The 20954-nt window shown below is 34.9% G+C and overlaps 1 protein-coding gene across 1 annotated transcript in view; it reads right to left on the reverse strand.

Annotated features, from left to right (window-relative positions):
- Positions 1-20954, reverse strand: part of ASCC3 (activating signal cointegrator 1 complex subunit 3) — a 465644-nt gene that overhangs the window by 393040 nt on the left and 51650 nt on the right. Inside the window, exon 4 of the mRNA XM_058307189.2 lies at positions 16149-16708. Within this exon, the coding sequence (XP_058163172.1) occupies positions 16149-16708 (560 nt within the window). The remainder of the gene's footprint in view (positions 1-16148; positions 16709-20954) is intronic.

The following is a 20954-nucleotide window of genomic DNA, read 5'->3' on the forward strand; positions in this document are numbered from 1 at the left end:
GTCACCACTGTTGTTCAATATAGTGCTAGAGGTTCTAGCTAGAGCAATCAGGCAAGAAAAAGAAATAAAAGGCATCCAAATCAGAAAGGAAGAATTAAAACTTTCACTATTCACAGATGATATGATTGTATATTTAGAAAATCCCAAAAAATCTACAACAAAGCTGCTAGAGTTAATAAATTATTTCAGTAGAGTGTCAGGATACAAGATCAATACACAAAAATCAGTGGTGTTTCTATACACTAATAATGCACAATCTGAGGAGGAAATAAGGTAAAAAATTCCATTTACAATAGCAACTAAAAGAATCATATTTAAGAATAAACTTAACCAAGGATGCAAAGCCCTTGTATTCAGGAAACTATAATGCATTGCTAAAAGAAATCAGAAAAGACCTAAATAATTGGAATAAATGCTCATGGATAGGAGGACTAAATATCATTAAGATGTCCATTCTACCCAAATTGATATATAGATTCAATACAATTCAATAAAAATTCCACCAGCATTTTTTAAGCAAATGGAAAACACAATTATCAAATTTATCTGGAAGAGAAACATCTTTAAAAAAAAAAGTGAAGTTGGAGGACTTTAAAGTCTCCAGACTTTAAATCATATTACCAAGCTACAGTTGGAAAAAAATAGCATGGTATTGGCATAAAGATAGACACATAGACCAATGGAACCAAACTGATGGTTCAGAAACAAACCCTCACATCTACGGCCAAGTGATTTTTGACAAGTCTGTCAAGTCCTCCCAGTTGGGGCAGAACAGTTTATTCAACAAATGGTGTTAGGAGAATTGGGTATCCATAGCCAAAAGAAAGAAAGTAGACCCCTACTTCACACCTTATACAAAAATTAACTCAAAATGGATCAAAGACCTAAACATAAAGGGAAGTACAATAAAGCTCCTAGAAGAAAATGTAGGAAAACATTTTCAAGACCTGGTGGTAGGTGGTAGATTCTTAAACCTTATACCAAAAACACAAGCAACAAAAGAAAACATGGATAAATGGGACCTCCTGAAACTTAAATACTTCTGTGATTGAAAGCAGGTGAAAAGGCAGCCCAGTTGACGGAAGAAAATATTTGGAAACCACTTATCCAATAAGGGTTTGATTTCCATTCTATATAAAGAGATCATACAACTCAACAATAAAAGGACAAACAGTCCAATTAAAAAATGGGCAAAAGACATTTCTCCAGAGAGGAAATACAAATGGCCAAAAGCACATGAAAAATGTTCCATATCACTAGCTATTAGGGAAATGCAAATTAAAACAACAATGAGATATCATCTAACACCACATAGAATGGCCATTATTAAAAAAACAGACAACAATAACTGCTGGAGAGGATGTGGAGAAATAGGAACACTCCTTCACTGTTGGTGGGAGTGTAAAATTGTGCAGCCTCTGTGGAAGACAGTTTGGCGGTTCCTCAGGAAGCTTAATATAGAACTGCCATATGAAAAAGCAATTCCTCTACTAGGAATATATCCAGAAGAACTAAAAACTATGACACGAACAGACATCTGCACACCAATTTCATAGTGGCACTGTTCACAATTGCCAAAAAACGGAAACAACCCAAGTGTCCATCCACCATTTAGTAGATAAACAAAATGTGGTATATGGATATGATGGAATACTATGCTGCAATAAGAAGAAATGAAATGGGACATATGTGATAACATGAATGACTCTTGAAGACATTATACTAAGTGAAGTAAGCCAGACACAAAAGGACAAATATTGCATGGTCTCGTTAATATGAACTAAATACAAATAATAAACACATGGAATTAAAACCTAGAGTATAGGTTATAAGGAGATAAGAAGAGGGTTGAGAAGAACTATGGATGCTTAATGTACGTAGAAGTTTTAACTGACTTGACTGTAAAAGTGTGGAGTTGTATAGAGTTGATAGTAACACATTATAGTAAGTAACAACTGGTTTATAAATGGGATTGTGACTGTAAAAGGTAGTCTGGGGATGTAAATGTCAATAGAAAGAAAGCTAACGATTAACTCAGTGAGCCCAGAGGCAGTTGAGAATTGTGGTTAAGGGTACAAATGCAAGAGAGTCCTTCTGTTAGCTAGAGCAGATGTACATCACCATTGCAGGGTGATGGGAATATGGAGAAACATGGGAAAACTACAATTGGTGGGACCTAGAGACTGTGGTTAACAGCAATACTATAATATTCTTGCATTAATACCAAGCTATACCGTGTTGATAACGGAGGTGTATGAAAAAAGTAGGCCAAATGTATGCTATGGACCTTAACTGGTGGCGACAGTCTGATGATATTATCTCATAATCTGTAACAAATGTTCCACCAGGGTGTTGAGTTGTATAGAAAATCTACACATCTGTATGATGGTTTTGCAAGTTTACAATATCTGTAACAAAAATACATTTTTAAAAAAGTATGGGTTGGGGGGAAAATACACCAAATGTAAGATAAAGAATATAGTTGGTAGTAATACTTTGACAATGCTCTTGCATAGTTTGTAACAAATGTTTCACACCATTGCAAAGGTGGGTGGAGGGGTGATGTACGAGACTCCTGTGTGATGTTACGTATATTTATTTTGTAAGTTCACCATCTTTACTATATACTTGTTAATGTGTGTTCATGCATGAATGATATACTTCAAAATATATATATATGAAAAAAAAAAACAGTAAGAGGTAGAAAGTGGAAGACAGAAGATGAGAAAAAGGGCAATTCAGAAACTCAATATATGACTAAAAAAAAATTGCATCTAAGATAAAGTAGGACTGAATAACCTAGAAATTGTACACAACTGGAAGTAACCAGAACCATAGAATAAAATGGTCATACCACTTAAAAGTATGCAATATGGACATATTCAGTTATTTATCCACAAATTAGAGAAAAGATTTGTCTGCTCCACGTAATATCCCATTCAAAACCAATGAGACTATGAAGGAAAAAGTTAAAAAAAAAAAAAAAAGGCAGGAGGGGGTAGGGGGCTCAGTCATATACTGGGTAATTCCTTTCTAAATACGACACCAAAGGAAGTATCTTAAATGAAAAGAGGGACAGATTTCCTACTTGAATACTTAAAGCATCTGCAAAGATGTTTTTAAAAAAACTCAAAGGGAAACGGACTTTGGCCCAGTGGTTAGGGCGTCCGTCTACCATATGGGAGGTCCGCGGTTCAAACCCCGGGCCTCCTTGACCCGTGTGGAGCTGGCCATGCGCAGTGCTGATGCGCGCAAAGGAGTGCCGTGCCACGCAAGGGTGTCCCCGGCGTGGGGGAGCCCCACGCGCAAGGAGTGCGCCCGTGAGGAAAGCCGCCCAGCGTGAAAAGAAAGTGCAGCCTGCCCAGGAATGGCTCCGCCCACACTTCCCGTGCCGCTGACGACAACAGAAGCGGACAAAGAAACAAGACGCAGCAAATAGACACCAAGAACAGACAACCAGGGGAGGGGGGGAAATTAAATAAATAAATAAATCTTTAAAAAAAAAACAAAAACTCAAAAATTCAAGTAAAAAAACTCAACTTCATCAAATGAAAATAAGGAATTTTCACAAGAGAATAGTAAATGACCTTCAAATAGATGGAGAAAAATATTTAAACTCAGTAGAAATAAAATAAAATTTAAAACATGTAATTAAAACAGCAAGATACCAGTTTCCCTCTATTAAATAGGCTAAGATTTTTGTTTTTTTAGTAGAATGTAAATTGAAAGATTCTTTCTGGAAGGTATTTTGTCACTATTTTTTAATATAAAATTTACGTTTATAGGAATATATTTAAGGGAGAAAATATATATGAGCAAATACCTAGCATAAGAATTTTTATTGCAATTTAATTTATAGTAGTGAAAAACTAGATAAATCTCTGAGAATAGCATATCCATGAAACAGACTAGGATATGATGATAAATTTAATATTCTGCAACAATTAAAAATCATTATGCATTGTCAGGTATGTGGTTGAAATTATAATGTTGAGAAAACTCTTTAGAAAATATAAGGAAGGATTACTGGTTTAAGGTGTTTGACGGGAGGTATCTGGCACAGGGTTCTTCTAGGGAGTGTGTGAGTGTTCATATTGTCATATTGTGTTATAGCAGTGGGTGGAGACACATACAATGAGCGGGAAAGTGTTGTACCCCCATCCTGGAGCTGACTGATGCTCTCAAACTGAGGAGAGCATGTCTTGAGAGAGTATGGGTGGCTCCCAAAGGAGAAGGACAGACTAGAGTGTCAAGCCCTCAGCATTGTTGTTTATATATATATCTATGAATCTTGTCCTTTAGGCAGTGAACCTTGGTTGACACTGTGGGCCCTGAGGGGAAGGGGAGAGAGGAATAGAATAGATGGAAGTGGAGGTAACTGGGGAGCAATGGAAGTGTTCCACAAAATCATGCAGGAATGGATATAAGCCATGTTAAATTCCACCAAAAATTTATAAAAGTGTACAGTCTAAAATGTAAATCATATGTAAACCATAATGTAACCAAAAATTTAGAAAAGTTTACAGTCTAAAATCTAAACCATAATGTAAGCCATAATGGAACCATGGTTTGTTTCAATATCTGTACATCAGCTATAGCAAATATAATATCCACATGTAAAAAATCATTCCAGGAGTGAGAAAAGGGTTTGATGTTGGATATATGGGAGTCCTCTATTTTGAACATGTGACTTTACTGTGAACTAAAACAGTTTTGAAGACAAAATTAAAAATTAAAAAAAAAAGGATGTAGACACCGAGACACTATTACCGTGATGAAAGGCAAATCATCAAAAACAAACTTTTATGGTATTTTTCATTTTTTAATATCCCAGTTTATTTTTTACTTTTAGTTTTTCTAAATTATTATGTATTCTATTTCTAATCTTTAATCACGTCAACACTATTTCATTTTTCTACTAATTGAACTTGGCAATATATTAGGCTTCAGTTTTTAAGAAGTTTTGGATCACAGAAGGGTTCAACTATGGCAGGGGAGTAGCACTGGTGTGGGGTGTCATTGATGAGGGACACATGGGTGGAAGGGAGGGTTCTCTAGGGAATGCATATAGGGTATATAAATATGTTCGGATGTTGGTTAGGTATTGTCATAGTGGATAGAGTTACACATGACAACTGAGGGAGTGCTGAGTTCCCATCCTGGGAAGCTCTGTCACATTCCCCAATGGAACAGCAACAATCCCCCAAGTGCAAGGACAAAGACCACTGAAGAAGGATGGTCCAATGATAGGCCCTTGATAATGATGATGATTATTATGAGCCTATATGCCTGAAATTTCAATTAGGTCCAGAACTGCAGGATGCCTAAGAGTTACCTCCTGAGAGACTCCATGTTGCTCAAACATGGTCACTCTCTAAGCCAAACTCAGCATGTCAACACATTACCTTCCCTGCATCATGGGACATGATTCCCGGGGATGAGCCTCCCTGGCACCAAGGGATTACTACCATCACCAGCTGGTGATGCAACTAGAAAAAGATCTTGAATAAAAGGGGGAAATGGTAAAAACAAATGAGCTTATATGGCTAAGAGACTTCAAAATGAGTTGAGAGGTCATCAGAGGAGTTGAGCTTACGCATGTCTCAGCAGGACCCCAGAGACAGCCAAAGTAGATATAACCCCAGGTACTGGTGCTCCTAAGGGCTACGAAGACACCCAGGTCCTATGGTCTTGACAGATGGCTCTGGAGTTCAGTGCCTTGCCAATGGGCCCTGCTTTGGAATTTGTGCTCCTGAGTGTGATGAAGCTGGACTCAGATGGGACCTCTCTACACATCCCATCTGAGTCCAGCTTCATCACTGGGGTTTGTGTATGCTCCGGAAACTTTAATCTCTGGACTGTCCATGTGCCAGCTGGGCCCTGAGCCTCAGCAGGGTTGCAACACCTACTCTATGGATCACTGGACTTACCAAGGTCAGCTGACAGGGAGGTGAGAATGGTCAACCACCACAACAGTGAACAGAGTGTCCACAACTGCAAGCAGGAAAATTGCATCCATCAGTCATGTGGGATCTAAGCCCCCTCTTGATTTAGAGGTTGAGTGGACATCGCCATCCCAGGGTTCAGAGGATGGAGGAATATAATATGGATTTGAGTGGACTTGCTGGTATTCTACTATAGAACTGTTGTGACTCTAGCAATGAAAGTAATTTTATCACTGATGTGGAGAAGATGGTCGTGGGAGTTGCTGAGGGCAGGGAAAGGGAGGAAGAGGTGTCATATGGGGCATTTTCGGGATATGGAGTTGTCCTGAATGATACTGCAGGGACAGATGTAGGACACTGTATATCCTGCCATAACCCACTGGATGGATTGAGGGAGAGTGTGAACTACAATGTAAACTATGGTCCATGTGGTATGGCAATGCGCCAGGGTGTATTTACCATATGCAATGAATGTGCCTTACTGATGAAAGGGGATGTTGATGTGGGAGGAACAGGGGTGGGGGTGGGGAGTGGGGTATATGGGAACCTCTTAGGTTTTTTAACGTAACATTCTATGTGATCTATTTATCTTAAAAAAAGACAATAAAAATAAATTTTTTAAAAAACTAAAAAAAAAAATCACTGCACAAAGGAAGGTTGTCATAAAAATGTGTGAGCAGAATAGAAAATGTTAAGTAACAAGAGTAGGTTCAAAATTATATACACTATGACTCAATTTTTAAAGTATTATATTACAAAAAGAATACTCTAAAATATATGCAGTAGTTATGGCTGATAGTGGTAAGGTTAAAGATGACTTATTTTCTTCATTTTGTTTTAAAATGTGTTCTAAATTTTCTCAATGATGATAATTTTTTTGAAATTAGAAACATAAGTAAATTATGGGTACAAAAAAGGGTGGCATTAAGAACTGAATTCTCCATATAATCCTAAAAAGAGAGAGAAAGAATTAATTGATGGGTATCTAATGAAACACTATGGCTACTCTGCAAATATAAGTTAAGAAAATTAGACGAACATGAGGAAAAATGGAGGTAGAATCATAACAAAATAAATCTATTTAACATTATATATTTTAAAAACCATAATAGTAGTGTGTACAAGGTTAAATCTCTAAATAATCTAGGCACACAAAAATGAGAGAAATAACCAAAGGAGTCCTGTTAGCAATGTTTGAAGCAAGGACATAAAACCAGAATATATTATCTCCTTGGGGAAGATGTGAGAAGTAATCAATTCTCATTTTACCTGCATCTTCTTTTAAGGAATATTAGCTTAAAACAGGAAAGAGAAAAACAAATATTGTAAATATTGAATGCCACCTACAATAAGGGAGGAAGTAGTAAGAAATCACCTGGCCTCTGAATAAATTCAGTTATTCAGGCTCTCATGCACAGTATATCAAGGGTCAGGAATCACTTACAGATCTGATCTCAAAGTAACTACTATCCCTGAAAAAAAAAAAAAAAAAAAAAAAACAGAAATTTCAAAGTGCTAGAAAAAGGAAAATTAAAACAAAGAAAGAAAACAATGAACTATGAAAAATACTTAATTGTAAGCTCAACATCAACAACACCTGGCAATGTAATAAGACAATGCAACAGTATTCACCAAGCAAAGGTCATGACAAAACCTTAATTCTTTTTCCAATGAAAATATTAGTTTAGTGATTCTTAGACTGGCAAAGGTACTAAAAGTTTGACATCTTTCAAGATAAGATGACAAAAAGCATCCTACACGTCTGCACTTTTAGCCAGATCTATGATCATTGAATAACTGAATCCAAGCTGCATCAATAATGGATTAAAGTCAGTGAAAAGGAAAAGTGAAGGAGTTTTACCAGTTAAAAAAAACCTAAGGAAGAGAAAATACGGCTGCCATATGTGTAAAATACAGCCATGTGAACAAGGTGACATCTTTCTTGTTGGCTCACTGTACACAAAGGATCAAAAGGCAGAAGTAACAGGAGTAGTATCAGTTCACCAAGACAAATAAGGTATAGAACTAATTAAGCAAGGGGTGAGATGCCTTTTGAATAAAAAAAAAAAGCTTTTCATTAGAATAAGTAGACCTTACTACATGGGAATCAGCATTTGGATAGAATACCTTAGAAACAAGTACTATATTAGGTGAAGGAATTCTATGATTCTAAACATCTTCTAAGAAAAAGTATAATTTTACCCAATGTTAGTTATCTGTTCAGACTTGGGAGGAAAATAAGGCTCTGATTATTTAGTGGGATCACTAGAAAAAACAGCACACATATATAGGGCTCATAGCTGAAGTGTCACTATTTTAATTTCAACCTGGTTGGTGTCCTTATTGCTCAGCAGTGCAAAGGCTAGAAAGAGAGTATACAGTATCTAAAAGAGATGGAGAGTCTTTCCATAAAGCATTAACATTAATTTTCAGCAGAGTAAATAAAAGATTTTAAATATCCAATTCTAGGTACCAAAACACCACTTTACCCTCTTTGCTAAATTGTAGTACACACATTAAATTAGTAGTTTTCAAAGTGTGGTCCAGGGACTCCAAGATCTTTTCAGGGGGTGCATGAAGCCAAAATTACATCCATCTTATATTTTCAATTATTAAATGTACAGAATAAAGTTTTAAAAAATTATATTAATAATACTAAAACATCACTTGCCTTTTTCAATCTCATGCTCCCATTAGTATAAAGTCAGTAGAGTTTAGCAGAGGCTACATACTGTGCAATATCAAAACATACTGTATGCAGAAGCAAATATGAGAATTTAGCTGTCTTCTATTAAGCCAAACAGTAAAGACGGTTTCAAAAATGTAATACAATGCCACCCTCCATACGATATATTTTTATTATGAAAAATATAGTTAATTTTTCATAAAACTGCTATATATGTTAACTTAAGGGATTTAGTATTGTTATGATTTAAATTAAACATTTTTTTAAATTTTCAGATTTAATTTCTAATACAATGAATATCAAGAGAGCTAAGCAACATAAGCAAAAGCTTTTTCAGGTCCTCAATAACTTGGGGAACTATTAAGAGATCCTGAGAACAAAACGTTTGAGAACCACTCTCTTAAACCATGCTAATTTTTCTACATCAAAATTTCAAAGGATGCTGGAGTCATTTATGATGCAAATAAGTAATGATAAAATCTGCTTTTCCCTCAGAAGATAATCTAACCAAGTAACTCCCACTTCTTGTGATCAGGCATATATCTGGAACAGGGTTAGGAACAGAAATGAATTTGCATGGGTCATGTATCACCATCTGCATAGAATCAAGATTTAATGCTAACTGCAAATGTCAAATCACACACGCTATAAAGAATGAGCCCCATCTGCACAACAGCAAACTACGATTTTATCGATAAAACTCAAAATTCACATTTTCTAAGAAATGATTATCCAATAGTGCCATCAATATTTACATCATTAATAGCTCTGCAAATAACATTCAATATTGAAAAGTATAAAGATATATGTGTACTCCAATAAATCTCCCATATGCCAGCATTTCAGATCTTACTTTATTTCTCATGTATTTTTCTATTAACACCTCTTCTATTTCATGAACAACTACTAAAATCAGGAATTACTTCAAATATTGAACTGAAAGGATTTTTTAAGATAGTGAGATAAAGAAGCGAAACAGAAGAAACAATAATAAAACTAATTCTCTGAATTAAGATCTAGCCTGTATCATTTCATTACATGAAAAATCCATAAATAGTAAGACATGGATTAAAAATGTATTTTCTGATCTATAAGGTATACACATCTAATAAAAATTTGCTATATTTAAATGTATCATGCTCATTAAATGTGCAGGGCAAGAAACTAACATGTAAGAGCCTACAATCTGTGAAACACTGTACTAGGTACTTCATGTGTATTCTCTCACAAGTCCTCACAGCAACATTATAAAGCAAATATTTTACAGACTAGAGAAATGAGGTTCACAGGAATATTGTAATTTGTCCATGGTCAACAACAGGTAAACAGAGACAGAATTTGAATTAAAATAAAAGTCTCTCTAACTGAATCTCAAATCTATACTTTTTCACCTCAAATATGTCTTAAGTAACAGATATAAAAAGTTTTTCAGTAAATCAGCACTTTCTGACTTTAAGAAAAGAAATTCCTATATAAAGAGTACTGTCAATTAAAGAATCTGTAGTATACGAATGGTAGACCTATATTGAGAAAATAATCTCAGAATTCATACCATTTTTGCTTTGTGACTTTAGAAAACAACTAAGCATCCGTTTTGTTTTTGTTTTTTTCATCTTTCTATAGAGGATACAATTCTATTTTACAGGACTGTGAGAAAACAAGGTGACAGCAAGAGAAGCAGACTGATTCTTGTCCCCACATAATGGGCACTCCAAATACGGAAGCTTTACTATTACTAATACTACTACTTTCTGGGAGAAAAGCTTCTGTTGAGAAGCCATTAAGTGTACAATCCCAAAGGGACTACAACATACTGCTACAATTCTGGCTATGGAACAGCAGCAGCGGGACATGACTATATCAATAATGGACAGAACTTGATTAAGAAAATAAAATGGAATGTTCACATATCATTGGTATCTAGGAGTTAAAATGCACTAACTTTAATAAATACTGTTAAAAATAAGTAAGTCTCAAGAGCAAAAGGAACCTGAATCATATTCTAGTCCAATCAAATTCCAAGACTTGACTATAACCTTAACAAAGAAATTACTAAGACTCAGAGGTCCAAAGAAGAAAAGTCCTTAGGAGATAGTAGCGTAAAGGCTCTAGGTAGGGAAGGAAAAGAGGATAGCATTGGGAAAAACTTAAGGAGTGGACTGTTTTATTAGTTCAACACTCAGAAAAACACAGAAGTACTTCAAATGTAACTAGCTCCCTGCAGAAATATTCAACAGGGTCTAAAAGTTTTATCCTTTCCTTCGTCTCAGTCAGTTCCTTATATTAGTATTCAGGACTCTCAAAAAGGAAAAGGCACTGCTTACAAAGAAACTGTAAATTAAAAGTACTAACCTCCAGAGCTAACCACCATGATCATAGAACCTGTGTGTCTCTGTAGCCCTCAGGAGCACCAGTACCTGGGATTGTTATCTACTTTGGCTGTCTCTGGGATCCTGCTGAGACGTGCATAAGCACAACCCCTCTGATGACCTCCTGAATCTTTTTTGAAGACTCTTAGCCATATAAGCTCATTTCTCTTTACCATTTCCCCCTTTTATTCAAGGTCTCTTTCTAGTTGCATCACCAGTTAGTGATTGGTAGTAATCCCTCAGGGCCAGGGCAGCTCATCCCCGGGAGTCATGTCCCATGGTGAGGGGAAGGTAATGCATTTACATGCTGAATTTGGCTTAGAGAGTGGCCACATTTGAGCAACATGGAGGTACTCAGGAAGTAACATTTAGGCACCTTGCAGCTCTAGGCCCAGTTCAAATTTCAGGCATATAGGCTCATAAGCATAGTCACCAGTATCAAGGCCTCATCACTAAACCATCCTTCTTCAGTGGTCTTTGTCGTTGCACTTGAGGGAATGTTGCTGTTCCACTGGGGAATGTGACAGAGCTCCCCTGGCTAGGAACTCAGCACTTCCTCAGTTGTCATTTGTAACTGTAACTATTATGAAAATACCCAATATATATCCGAACATTTTTATGTACCCTATATACATGCCCTGGAGAACTTCCTCCATATTGCAAGGACAGATGCTAAACATTATATATCCTGCTATAACACACTGAATGTACTGGAGGAGAGTGTAAACTACAATGTAAACTATAATTCATGTGGTGCAACTCCAAAATGTATTCACCAAATGTAATGAATATGCCACAATGATGAAAGAGGTTGTTGATGTGGGAGGAGTGGGGGGGTAGGGAGTGGGGTATGTGGGAACTCTTATTTTTTTTTTATGATTTATGTATTTTTTTAACTATATTTTTTTATTTTTTTTAATTTTTAATTTTTGTAAAAAAGCAAATGTCAAAGATTCCCCAACAAATCCAAGCTGTTCCAAAGCACCAAATACAGGAAAATGTACGTATATACTTCTTGGCAAAAGAAAGTTCACACTGGAGTCACACTGTCTGAATTTGAATCCTGGATCCACTATTTATTTTGTAACCTTGGGCAAATTTCCCAACATGTCTAAATATCAGTTTGCTAAACCATAAAATACCTATCTCCACAGAGCAATAATGCATGAGGCCAATGAAGCATGTCCTTAAGGCCCCACCAGCAAAGCAGAAGACCCAAAACTAAGAAAAACCTGTTTTTTAAGAATTTGAGATTTGAAAAATACATCGAACATAGTCACCATGGTAAAAAGTGAAATTTTGTTCAACTTTCTTATGTCTGCATTAATATGCAATTGTGTTTATTCTTAATCAGATAGGGAGCAAAGGAGAAGTGTCTTGGAGCATACCTTTCCAGCACTTAAAAGAGTTTCTACTAGTCTTTAATTCAGCCGTGCTAAATCAAAGCACTACTGTCAGGATTAAGAGAAAAAATGCATACACAAAGCACTCAACATAATGCCTTATTTATACAGTACACACTCAAATGTCAGTCATTATTGTTATTACTATTGCTAGTGGATTATTATGAGGAAAGCATTTCTCCTTTCCTCTCCAAGTTTCAGACTGAACTGTCCCTTACATTGTCTTTGTAGTAAATGTCATCATATGCATACACTTTTTATTTTCCTGCTTTCAACATTAGTTTAATAACCTAATAACTATACCAGAAATCATATGTTGAGGACCAAAAATGTGTTTAGCATAAAAGTAGTTTTTGTGTGTTCCTTTTAAGTTATATGCAAAAAAATGTTTCCATGGTTCTGCTAAATTCCTTGAACAGCAACATACAGCATGGTTGTTTAAATACTCATATTCCATAGTCAATAGATGTTTGAAAAGAAATGCAAATTAACTATACTATCATAGGAACTGATCATTCTTTTAATTACCCTCCTTCCAGGATTTAAAAGCAAACAGACAACACCTAAGGTATACAGCACACACAAAGCATAATGATGGTCAAGACTCATTATATTGAAATACTTCTCTATTGAACCATCATTTCAAAATTACACAGATAATTTGCTATAACAACACAATAATACTTGCAGAGGAATGGATCTAATATATAAAGCATGAATAGCCTATACAGTAAAACAAAAAACTGTCATAATGATTACTCATGCCCATTTACAAATAGGAAAACCAAATCACTGCAGGTATGAATCACTTAAAACTTGTTAGTTAGCCCATTAGCAGAATGTGATTTGTTTACATATTAAACTACCCACTAAACCCTGGCTAAAAAACCAATGAGCCAGACAGTATGGTTGATTCTCATTATTTGCGGTAGCTGTGTTCCACAAATTTGCTGTGAACAATGTATTAGCATATACTAAACCAATGCCCATAGGGAAAGTACAGGGCTAGGTTCCAGCAAAACTGTGGTAACATTTTCATCAAATGGTCAACACACAATGTTTATGTGTGTTTCCATGTAAAGATGCCTTATTTAATATATATGGTTAATTAACATTGAACTTAGCGCCAATAGCAACATAACTTATACGTGAAGAAAGTCGATCTAACACATGTATTTTCTCTATCAGACACATCACAGCCTTCTTGCACTCAGAAACACTAGACAGCATATCATCACTACACTTGGGGGCCATTTCAAACAGGGAAATCTCCAACAAAAAGCACAAAAATGCAAAAAATGTGGCACTAAATATACCACAAGGACACTAATGGTATAAGAAGGCAGAGCATTGACCACAGGTGAGAATGTGTATGTTGGGCAGCTCAAATTTTTTGCAGCTCTACTCACATCCAGAAATGATCACAAGAGTACAGAGTACTGATTTTGGGGTTAAAGATATACTTTAGCAAGTAAGCAAATTCACAAACACAAGATCAACAAATAATAAGGATCAACTGTATATGCACAGACAGATGTACTTTAGCAAGTGAGCAAATTCACAAATATGAGATACACAAATAAGGATCAATTGTATATGCACAGATTTTAGAGTGGTTTTTAAAAACATCTTAATAAGGTATATAGTGCCTTACATGATTTGTCCATCTTTGTCTGTTGCCATATCCCCTTTGCACATTGCACTCTGATACAGAACTGAATTTCTCTAAATATACCACATTCTTTGTCATGCCTGAAGTATGCTCCCTACCTTCCTGGTACACTTGAAGACGAGTTAAATCTAGCCCTCTTAAAGACTTAGTTTATGCTTAACTTCATCTATGAACAGCTAAGCCTCTTCTATGACCCTTTTCTTACGATGCTCACCCTTCCACAGAAACTATGATGTGATCTTTTATTCCTCCATTTTCTTTGTATATTGTTATGATAATACCTTAAGTATTTGGGTATAGTTACCAGTTGACAGGTGTCCCTCTGCTTATAAACAGTTAATCCTCCGAGAAAAACGTTGCTATCTTATTCATTCTTTTATTTCCAGTAACAAGCACAGTACCAAGTATACAGTAAGCACAAAATAAATATGTGGATGGATGCATGCATGAATTCAATTTGACCTTGCAATGAAGCAGATCACAAAAAATCTTGAGAACAAGAAAGCATTCTCCCATCAATAATCAAATTTAGTCATCTATTTTAAAATTGTAGTGAAGAACAAAGAAATCCAAACTCCCCTCCAGCTAGTGAAAAGTAACAGTAAGAATTTTATGGCTCACTCAGAAAATACAATGTCCATTAGTTCAATGTCTTTAAGTTTCTGTTTAACATAATCACCTTAGGGAAATTCCAAGGTATTCAATTATGATAAACAAGTGTCAGTAAGATTTTCATTATAAATCAAAACTTCTTAAACAATATTACTATTTTCAGATTAGAGATGAACCATTTAAAATTGTACACCAGGTCTTTTATAAATTAAACCAAATGTAAAGCATTCAAAGTGAATGAAAATGATGACAGAATTAGTAACATGATACCTTCCAAAGTAAAGTTAATCAACACAATACCTATCTCTACTACGTGGTTAGTCCTCTGAAACCTATTTAATTGGTCCCTTAAATTTAATTTCTCTCTGAAAAATAACTTTTTTTTTTCTGCTTTCCTGACACTCCACATCATTGAAAAATTCTTAATAGCAATACAAAAGTGACAATAGGGAACACCATTTATGAGTTTTTACTATGTGCTATTTACCATTTTGCATATGAAATCTCATTTAATGATTATACCAATTCCATGGTCTTTGCTTTTGTATCCCTTTGAATAGCCCAATCAAGAAAACTGAACCTCTGGGAGATTTACTTACCTAAATACCAATAAGTCGCAAGAGTATGTCTATCAGATTTCAAAGTCTCTGCCCTTTGTACAACAGTATACCTTTCTTAATCAAATGTTATCCATCAAATTTGTGATGCATCAAATGTATCAAGTATTAAAACTGGATTCACATTATTTAAAGTTTATATTAGGAAAGGAATATAACATCATGGTAAACATTTAATATGACAGTAAGAATACTTCATGTCTTTGAAAAGCAATCAATCAAATTGTGGCATAGAAAGGAATTAAAATGTTTTACCTTACATGTATAAAAAACATAAAAATACAATTCTTAATTAAATGAGTGATCTAAAATATCAAATAGTAAAATTATTTCTATATTAGTCCATTTTCCAATGCTTATTATTTCAAACATATAGATTAGTTAAAAATATTTTTCTATAACAGGAAGTCACAACGTGTATATTGACAAAGAAGATACACTTTACAATATTTTGAAGTTTATGATATTTTTACGAAAGCACTCTTAGAAATATAAATGTTAATAGTTATTACTAAAGAGACAATATAATTTATCATTCAAAACAGTACAAAGTTGAGTTAGAAGGAACACTATTATTTTGAACTGGGACTGTCCCTGTTCACTGGGATGTATGGGGAATTTTACTATTGTCCTGACTCCTCTGCTATTCATTATATTCAGTCCTCCTTTAACTACCCACAGGAAAAGCATATACATACCTGCTGTGTAAAATCATTTGACTACTGCAGCACAATAGTAAAGGCGTAGTTTCTCTGCTAACTTACCCAAGCTTTAAAAAAAAAAAAAGGTTTTGTTCATTAAGATAGTTCACATTAATATAAAACTTCAATATCTTCAACTATACCTCATTCTGAAGTTCATCACCACTTTTAACAGAAGCAAGCATATCATATAAAGTACAGCAAAGATCTTCTATTCTTGGTGCTTCAGCCATTCCTTTTAAAGTTGCATTTAAATACTTCTCAACTTCACACCACAAAAAGGAACCATTTGTTTTTTCCACAGTCTTGAGCTCTGGGGTACAATGCTCCTGAAAATGTTCATTCAGAAACTTCTTGTAGTCTAGGCTTATAATTTTCTGGGTCTCACCATTTATTGGCAGTTCATCAAAGTGGTCCAAATCATGCATGTCAAATGAAAATGCTATATTTTTACCAAATAAAACTCCATCACCATTTTCTTCTTCTGTAATCTGGATAAGAGCAGTAAGATCGTCTTCACTAAAACGGCAAGTAATTCTACTAATAGCATTACAAGCTGCAGTGGCAGATGATGACGGAAAGGGACCAAACATTTGTTTGATAGCCTTTGTCTCCTTGTGACCAACAGAGTCTTTCAAGTGAAATGTCTTGAAAAGAAATGCAGCCCCACTTTCAATTGCTTCTCTCCCATTATCTGTTCCAACTATTCAAAGACAAAAGAAATATGATTAGCACAAATGAACCATGGTTCAAGTTACCATTTTCAAAAAACTACTACAAATATTCTTGGGAGTAAATCTAACCATCAGAACATACTAATAAACACAACCAGATTAGGAGCAGAAAATATCCATTTAAATCCATTCTCAGATTCTCAAAGAAAGTGTATTAGGTAAATAAATCATTATCAGTAATTATCCTATATTTAAGTGCAGAAACTACCTATTATCAAATGTTTGCCTCTTTCTAAAACCAATTTGAAACATTAGCTAAAACTTATTTAAAATCTATAAAGATTCATTTGATGAGCTGGTTAAATAAACAAAGGAGGGTAAAAAATATATCTGAATCACAAACTTCTGGTGCTGAAACGAAACCTCAAAGATCTAACTTTCTTCCAAATTTGCACTATAAACCTGAGATGGCAAGAAATAGATTTATAAAGTTCTCATTCAAAAACACTTAATATGATCAAGGATGTATCAAAATAGAATCTTTTGAAACACATTTAGCTATGTTATAAAACACAAAAAATAAAATAATTTAAAAACCTGTGTTTAAAAGAAGCCAGAAGTAAATTCTTAGCAAAGTAAGAGGAGGTAAAGGCTCAGTCCCTAATTTTATTATTCCAGATTTTTTTCAAATAAAAATCCTGCATTTGTGCCATAGAATCCAAAGAATATTCTTAAAGCAGAAAAAGAAATTTAGATCTTCAAGAGCCTCCAAAAGTCAATGTGGCTTACCTAAAGTAATACTGGTAGAGTTTCTAATTTAACTAACACCAGTTCTTCCAGAAAGTATGGCTCCAATCAAAGCATTATTCACAAATCTTGAATGACTTCCTATAGCCTAGGAATAAAACCCAACCTCCCACATTTTGTTTTCAAGGAACTCTTAAGAGCTGACCCCATTCATTTTTGCCAGCATTATTGGCACCTATGTATTTGCTGTTCCAACCAACAAGAATTTAACATTTAAAAATCAGGTCCTGTCCTATTCTATGCCTATTTCCAAGGTTTTTTTTAATCCTTCTCAATCTCTCTGCTCATTCAAATCCTACCCATATTTCAGGATCCAGTTTAATTGTCTCTTTCAAGGTAAGTACAACTATCCTTTGTTGTATTCTCACTTTACCTTGCACAAAATAGTAACTCCAAAGATTTATTAAACTTAGCCCAGGAGTCACTGCCACCACACTATAACACATATTTCAGAGATGTTTTTTTTTTGAGTAGAAGAATAACAGTTTAAATGACTAACAATAAGCAACTACACAATATGTCTATGATTCCAAATTTGTCAAATATGAAGTCTATTATAAAGAATTTATAGAACATCATCTATGAATTCCTTTAGTATGGGGAAAAGAGGTGACAAAAAGCTACAAATAATGCCTCTAATTTAATTAATTCAATAGCATTTACATACCTTTTATTTATTGTTTATATACAATTCTTGGAACTTAGCTGTGGGGTAAGTCAGGGATAGCTGCCATTCTACAGATAACAGTGTTGAGACCACTGATAGTAAAGTCTGAGCAAATATGGGGTTCACACTTACAAACTTGTACTCTTTTGCAAAAATTATATTACTATTGATTCTTGGAATTTTTTTTTTATTTACTAAGAATTTTACATTATATTAACTCACTTTGCTAACAAAAAATATAATTTCCATTTTATAGGTGACAAACTAGAGATACAGAGTTTAAATAATTTGGGGGAAATGAAACAGTTCAGTAATTGAGTAACATTTCAACCAGTCTTCTTAAATACTAAGCCAAGTTCTTTCCACTGTATCACACTGCTTCCCCGTAAATTCTTAAAAGGATATCTTTAACTCTCATTTAAAAAATAAATTGAATAACCTTAGGACACAAAGTAATAAATGTGAGAATAGTTTTAATTATATTATTAAAAGTGACACTAACTTAAATATCCATCATTAGGTTGTGTTAAGTTAAATTACGGCACATCATATAACATATTCATTAAAGATAATGCAAGGAGCCACATGACTTTGCTATAAAATACCATTCAAAAAGTATGTTAGGTGGGAGAAAAAAGTAGAGTATGAGCCTGTTTTTGAAGAATAAGAAAACAACTGTAGACTCACAGAAATACTTACAAAGTTTTTTTTTTTAATTTCAAATTTTTAAGTATTGACTTATGTAAATTTTCAAAAATTGTAAATATTCAAAAAATATTTTAAAAATTTTAAAACTAGAAAAGCAGTGGTTCTTCATAAATGTTAATACCTCTACCAAAATTACTAATTATCCCTTTGTACAGCCTACATTTTTAGTTGGGCTGGTAAGAATGGACAACCATTCATACTACAAAAAGGTATTTCTCAAAAGTGAATCCTTTGTGCTTTACTTAGGGTCTTAGAGTTCCAATTCTTGAGAAGCACCAGCAAACAACTGGTCAGAAAATTAAAAGAGACTACTGAAGTCTCAATGAACTAGGGTTGTGGGAAAATGGCATCGGATTAGACATATAAAGCTCAGATCTCACACAAAAACAATGGAGAAAGCCAAAAGCTGCCTGAGGGACCAGCTTTCGGGGTCAGCAGACTACGAGAGTGCTTCATAACTCCTAGGAGAGTGAGGGACAGAGATACAAAGAAGCTGAAACAACAAGCTGTGAGTTACTAAACCTCCTGGCTGCCTGGAAGGGCTCCCTACCCTCAATCCCAAGATACTCAGTGAAGGTAAAACCTCTGGCTCATTTCAACTGACTGATAGGGGCCCAGACTGCTTTCCTCCTGTCACCAATTAAGGGGAAATGGAAAAAGGAGGGTGGCAGGGGGTTTTCTTCAGTGAACTTAGCCAGCCAGCAGAATTGGCTGTGAATCTCGGCACTAGCCAAACGAAAACAAAGGAAAAGAGAGAGATGCACCACTGTGGAAAGGAGGCCCAAGGAGTGCCATCTGCTGGCTGGTCTGGAAATTATGTGGACAAAAACTGCTTTCAGAGCTCTCTTTACCCCACCCCTGGGAGAAAGTGTGGGCCCAATTACTGAGTTCCTGGCATGACTATGATAACTTAAGCTGGGCAATTTTAAAGACTTAAAATAAATTGAATCAAATATAAAAGAGCTGGGAAAAATAATAATAGCCAAGAGAAACTGGCCATCAGAGTAAATTCACCAACATATCAAACGCATAGATATCAGCAAAAAAATTGCAAGCTATACAAGGAAACAGAAAGAGATGGCTCAGACAAAGGAGCAAACCAAATATCCTGAAGAGATTCAGGAATTAAGACAATTAATCACTGATAATCACACAACTTTACTAAATCAATTGAAAGAATTGAAAGAAAATATGACTAAAGAGACAAAGGATATTAAGAAGATACTGGGTGAGCATAAAGAACAATTTAAGAGTCTGCAAAGAACAATAACAGAACTTATAGGAATGAAAGACACAATGCATTATATTAAAAATACATTAGAGGCACATAAGAGCAGATCTGAATTGCTTGAAGACAGAATTAGTGATTTCAAAGACAGAACAACTAAACTGGAAAAGACAAGAACAAAAGAATGGAAAAAATGGGAGAGTCTCACAGAATTGAATGGCAAAGCAAAATGCAAAAACATACACATTATTGGTGTCCTAAGGAGAAGAAAATGGGAAAGGGGCAGAAAGAATAGTTGAGGAAATAATGACTGAAAACTTCCCTATCCTTAAGACATAAATACCAACATCCAAGAAGGACAATGCAATCTAAACAACATAAACACCAACAGACCTACCCTGAGACACCTACTATTCAGAATGACAAATATCAGAGATGAAAAGATGATTCTGAAAGCAGCATGAGAAAAGCAAAGCTTCACATACAAGGGAAACACAGTAAGATTAAGTGGCAACAACTCATCAGAAATCATGGAGAGAGAAGAAAATGGTAAGATGTACTTAAGATAATGAAAGACAAAAACTGTCAGCCAAGAGTTCTGCATCTGGCAAAGATGCCCTTCAAAAATGAAGGGGAGTTCAAAGTCTTCACAGGCAAACCAAAACTGACAGAACACATTACTAAAAGATAGAAATTACAAGAGAAACTAAAGGGAATGCAACTACCTGAAAGGAAAAGAACAAAGGTGAGAGATTTGGAAAAAAGTGTTGAAATGAAGATTAGCAATAGTAAAAAAGATAGACTATAGTACAATATGACAACAAAAAGCCAAAAGTCAAAATGGATGAAGTAAGACCTTTACAGT

This window comes from Dasypus novemcinctus, chromosome 11 (assembly GCF_030445035.2).
Source record: "Dasypus novemcinctus isolate mDasNov1 chromosome 11, mDasNov1.1.hap2, whole genome shotgun sequence".
Classification (NCBI taxonomy): Eukaryota; Metazoa; Chordata; class Mammalia; order Cingulata; family Dasypodidae; genus Dasypus; species Dasypus novemcinctus.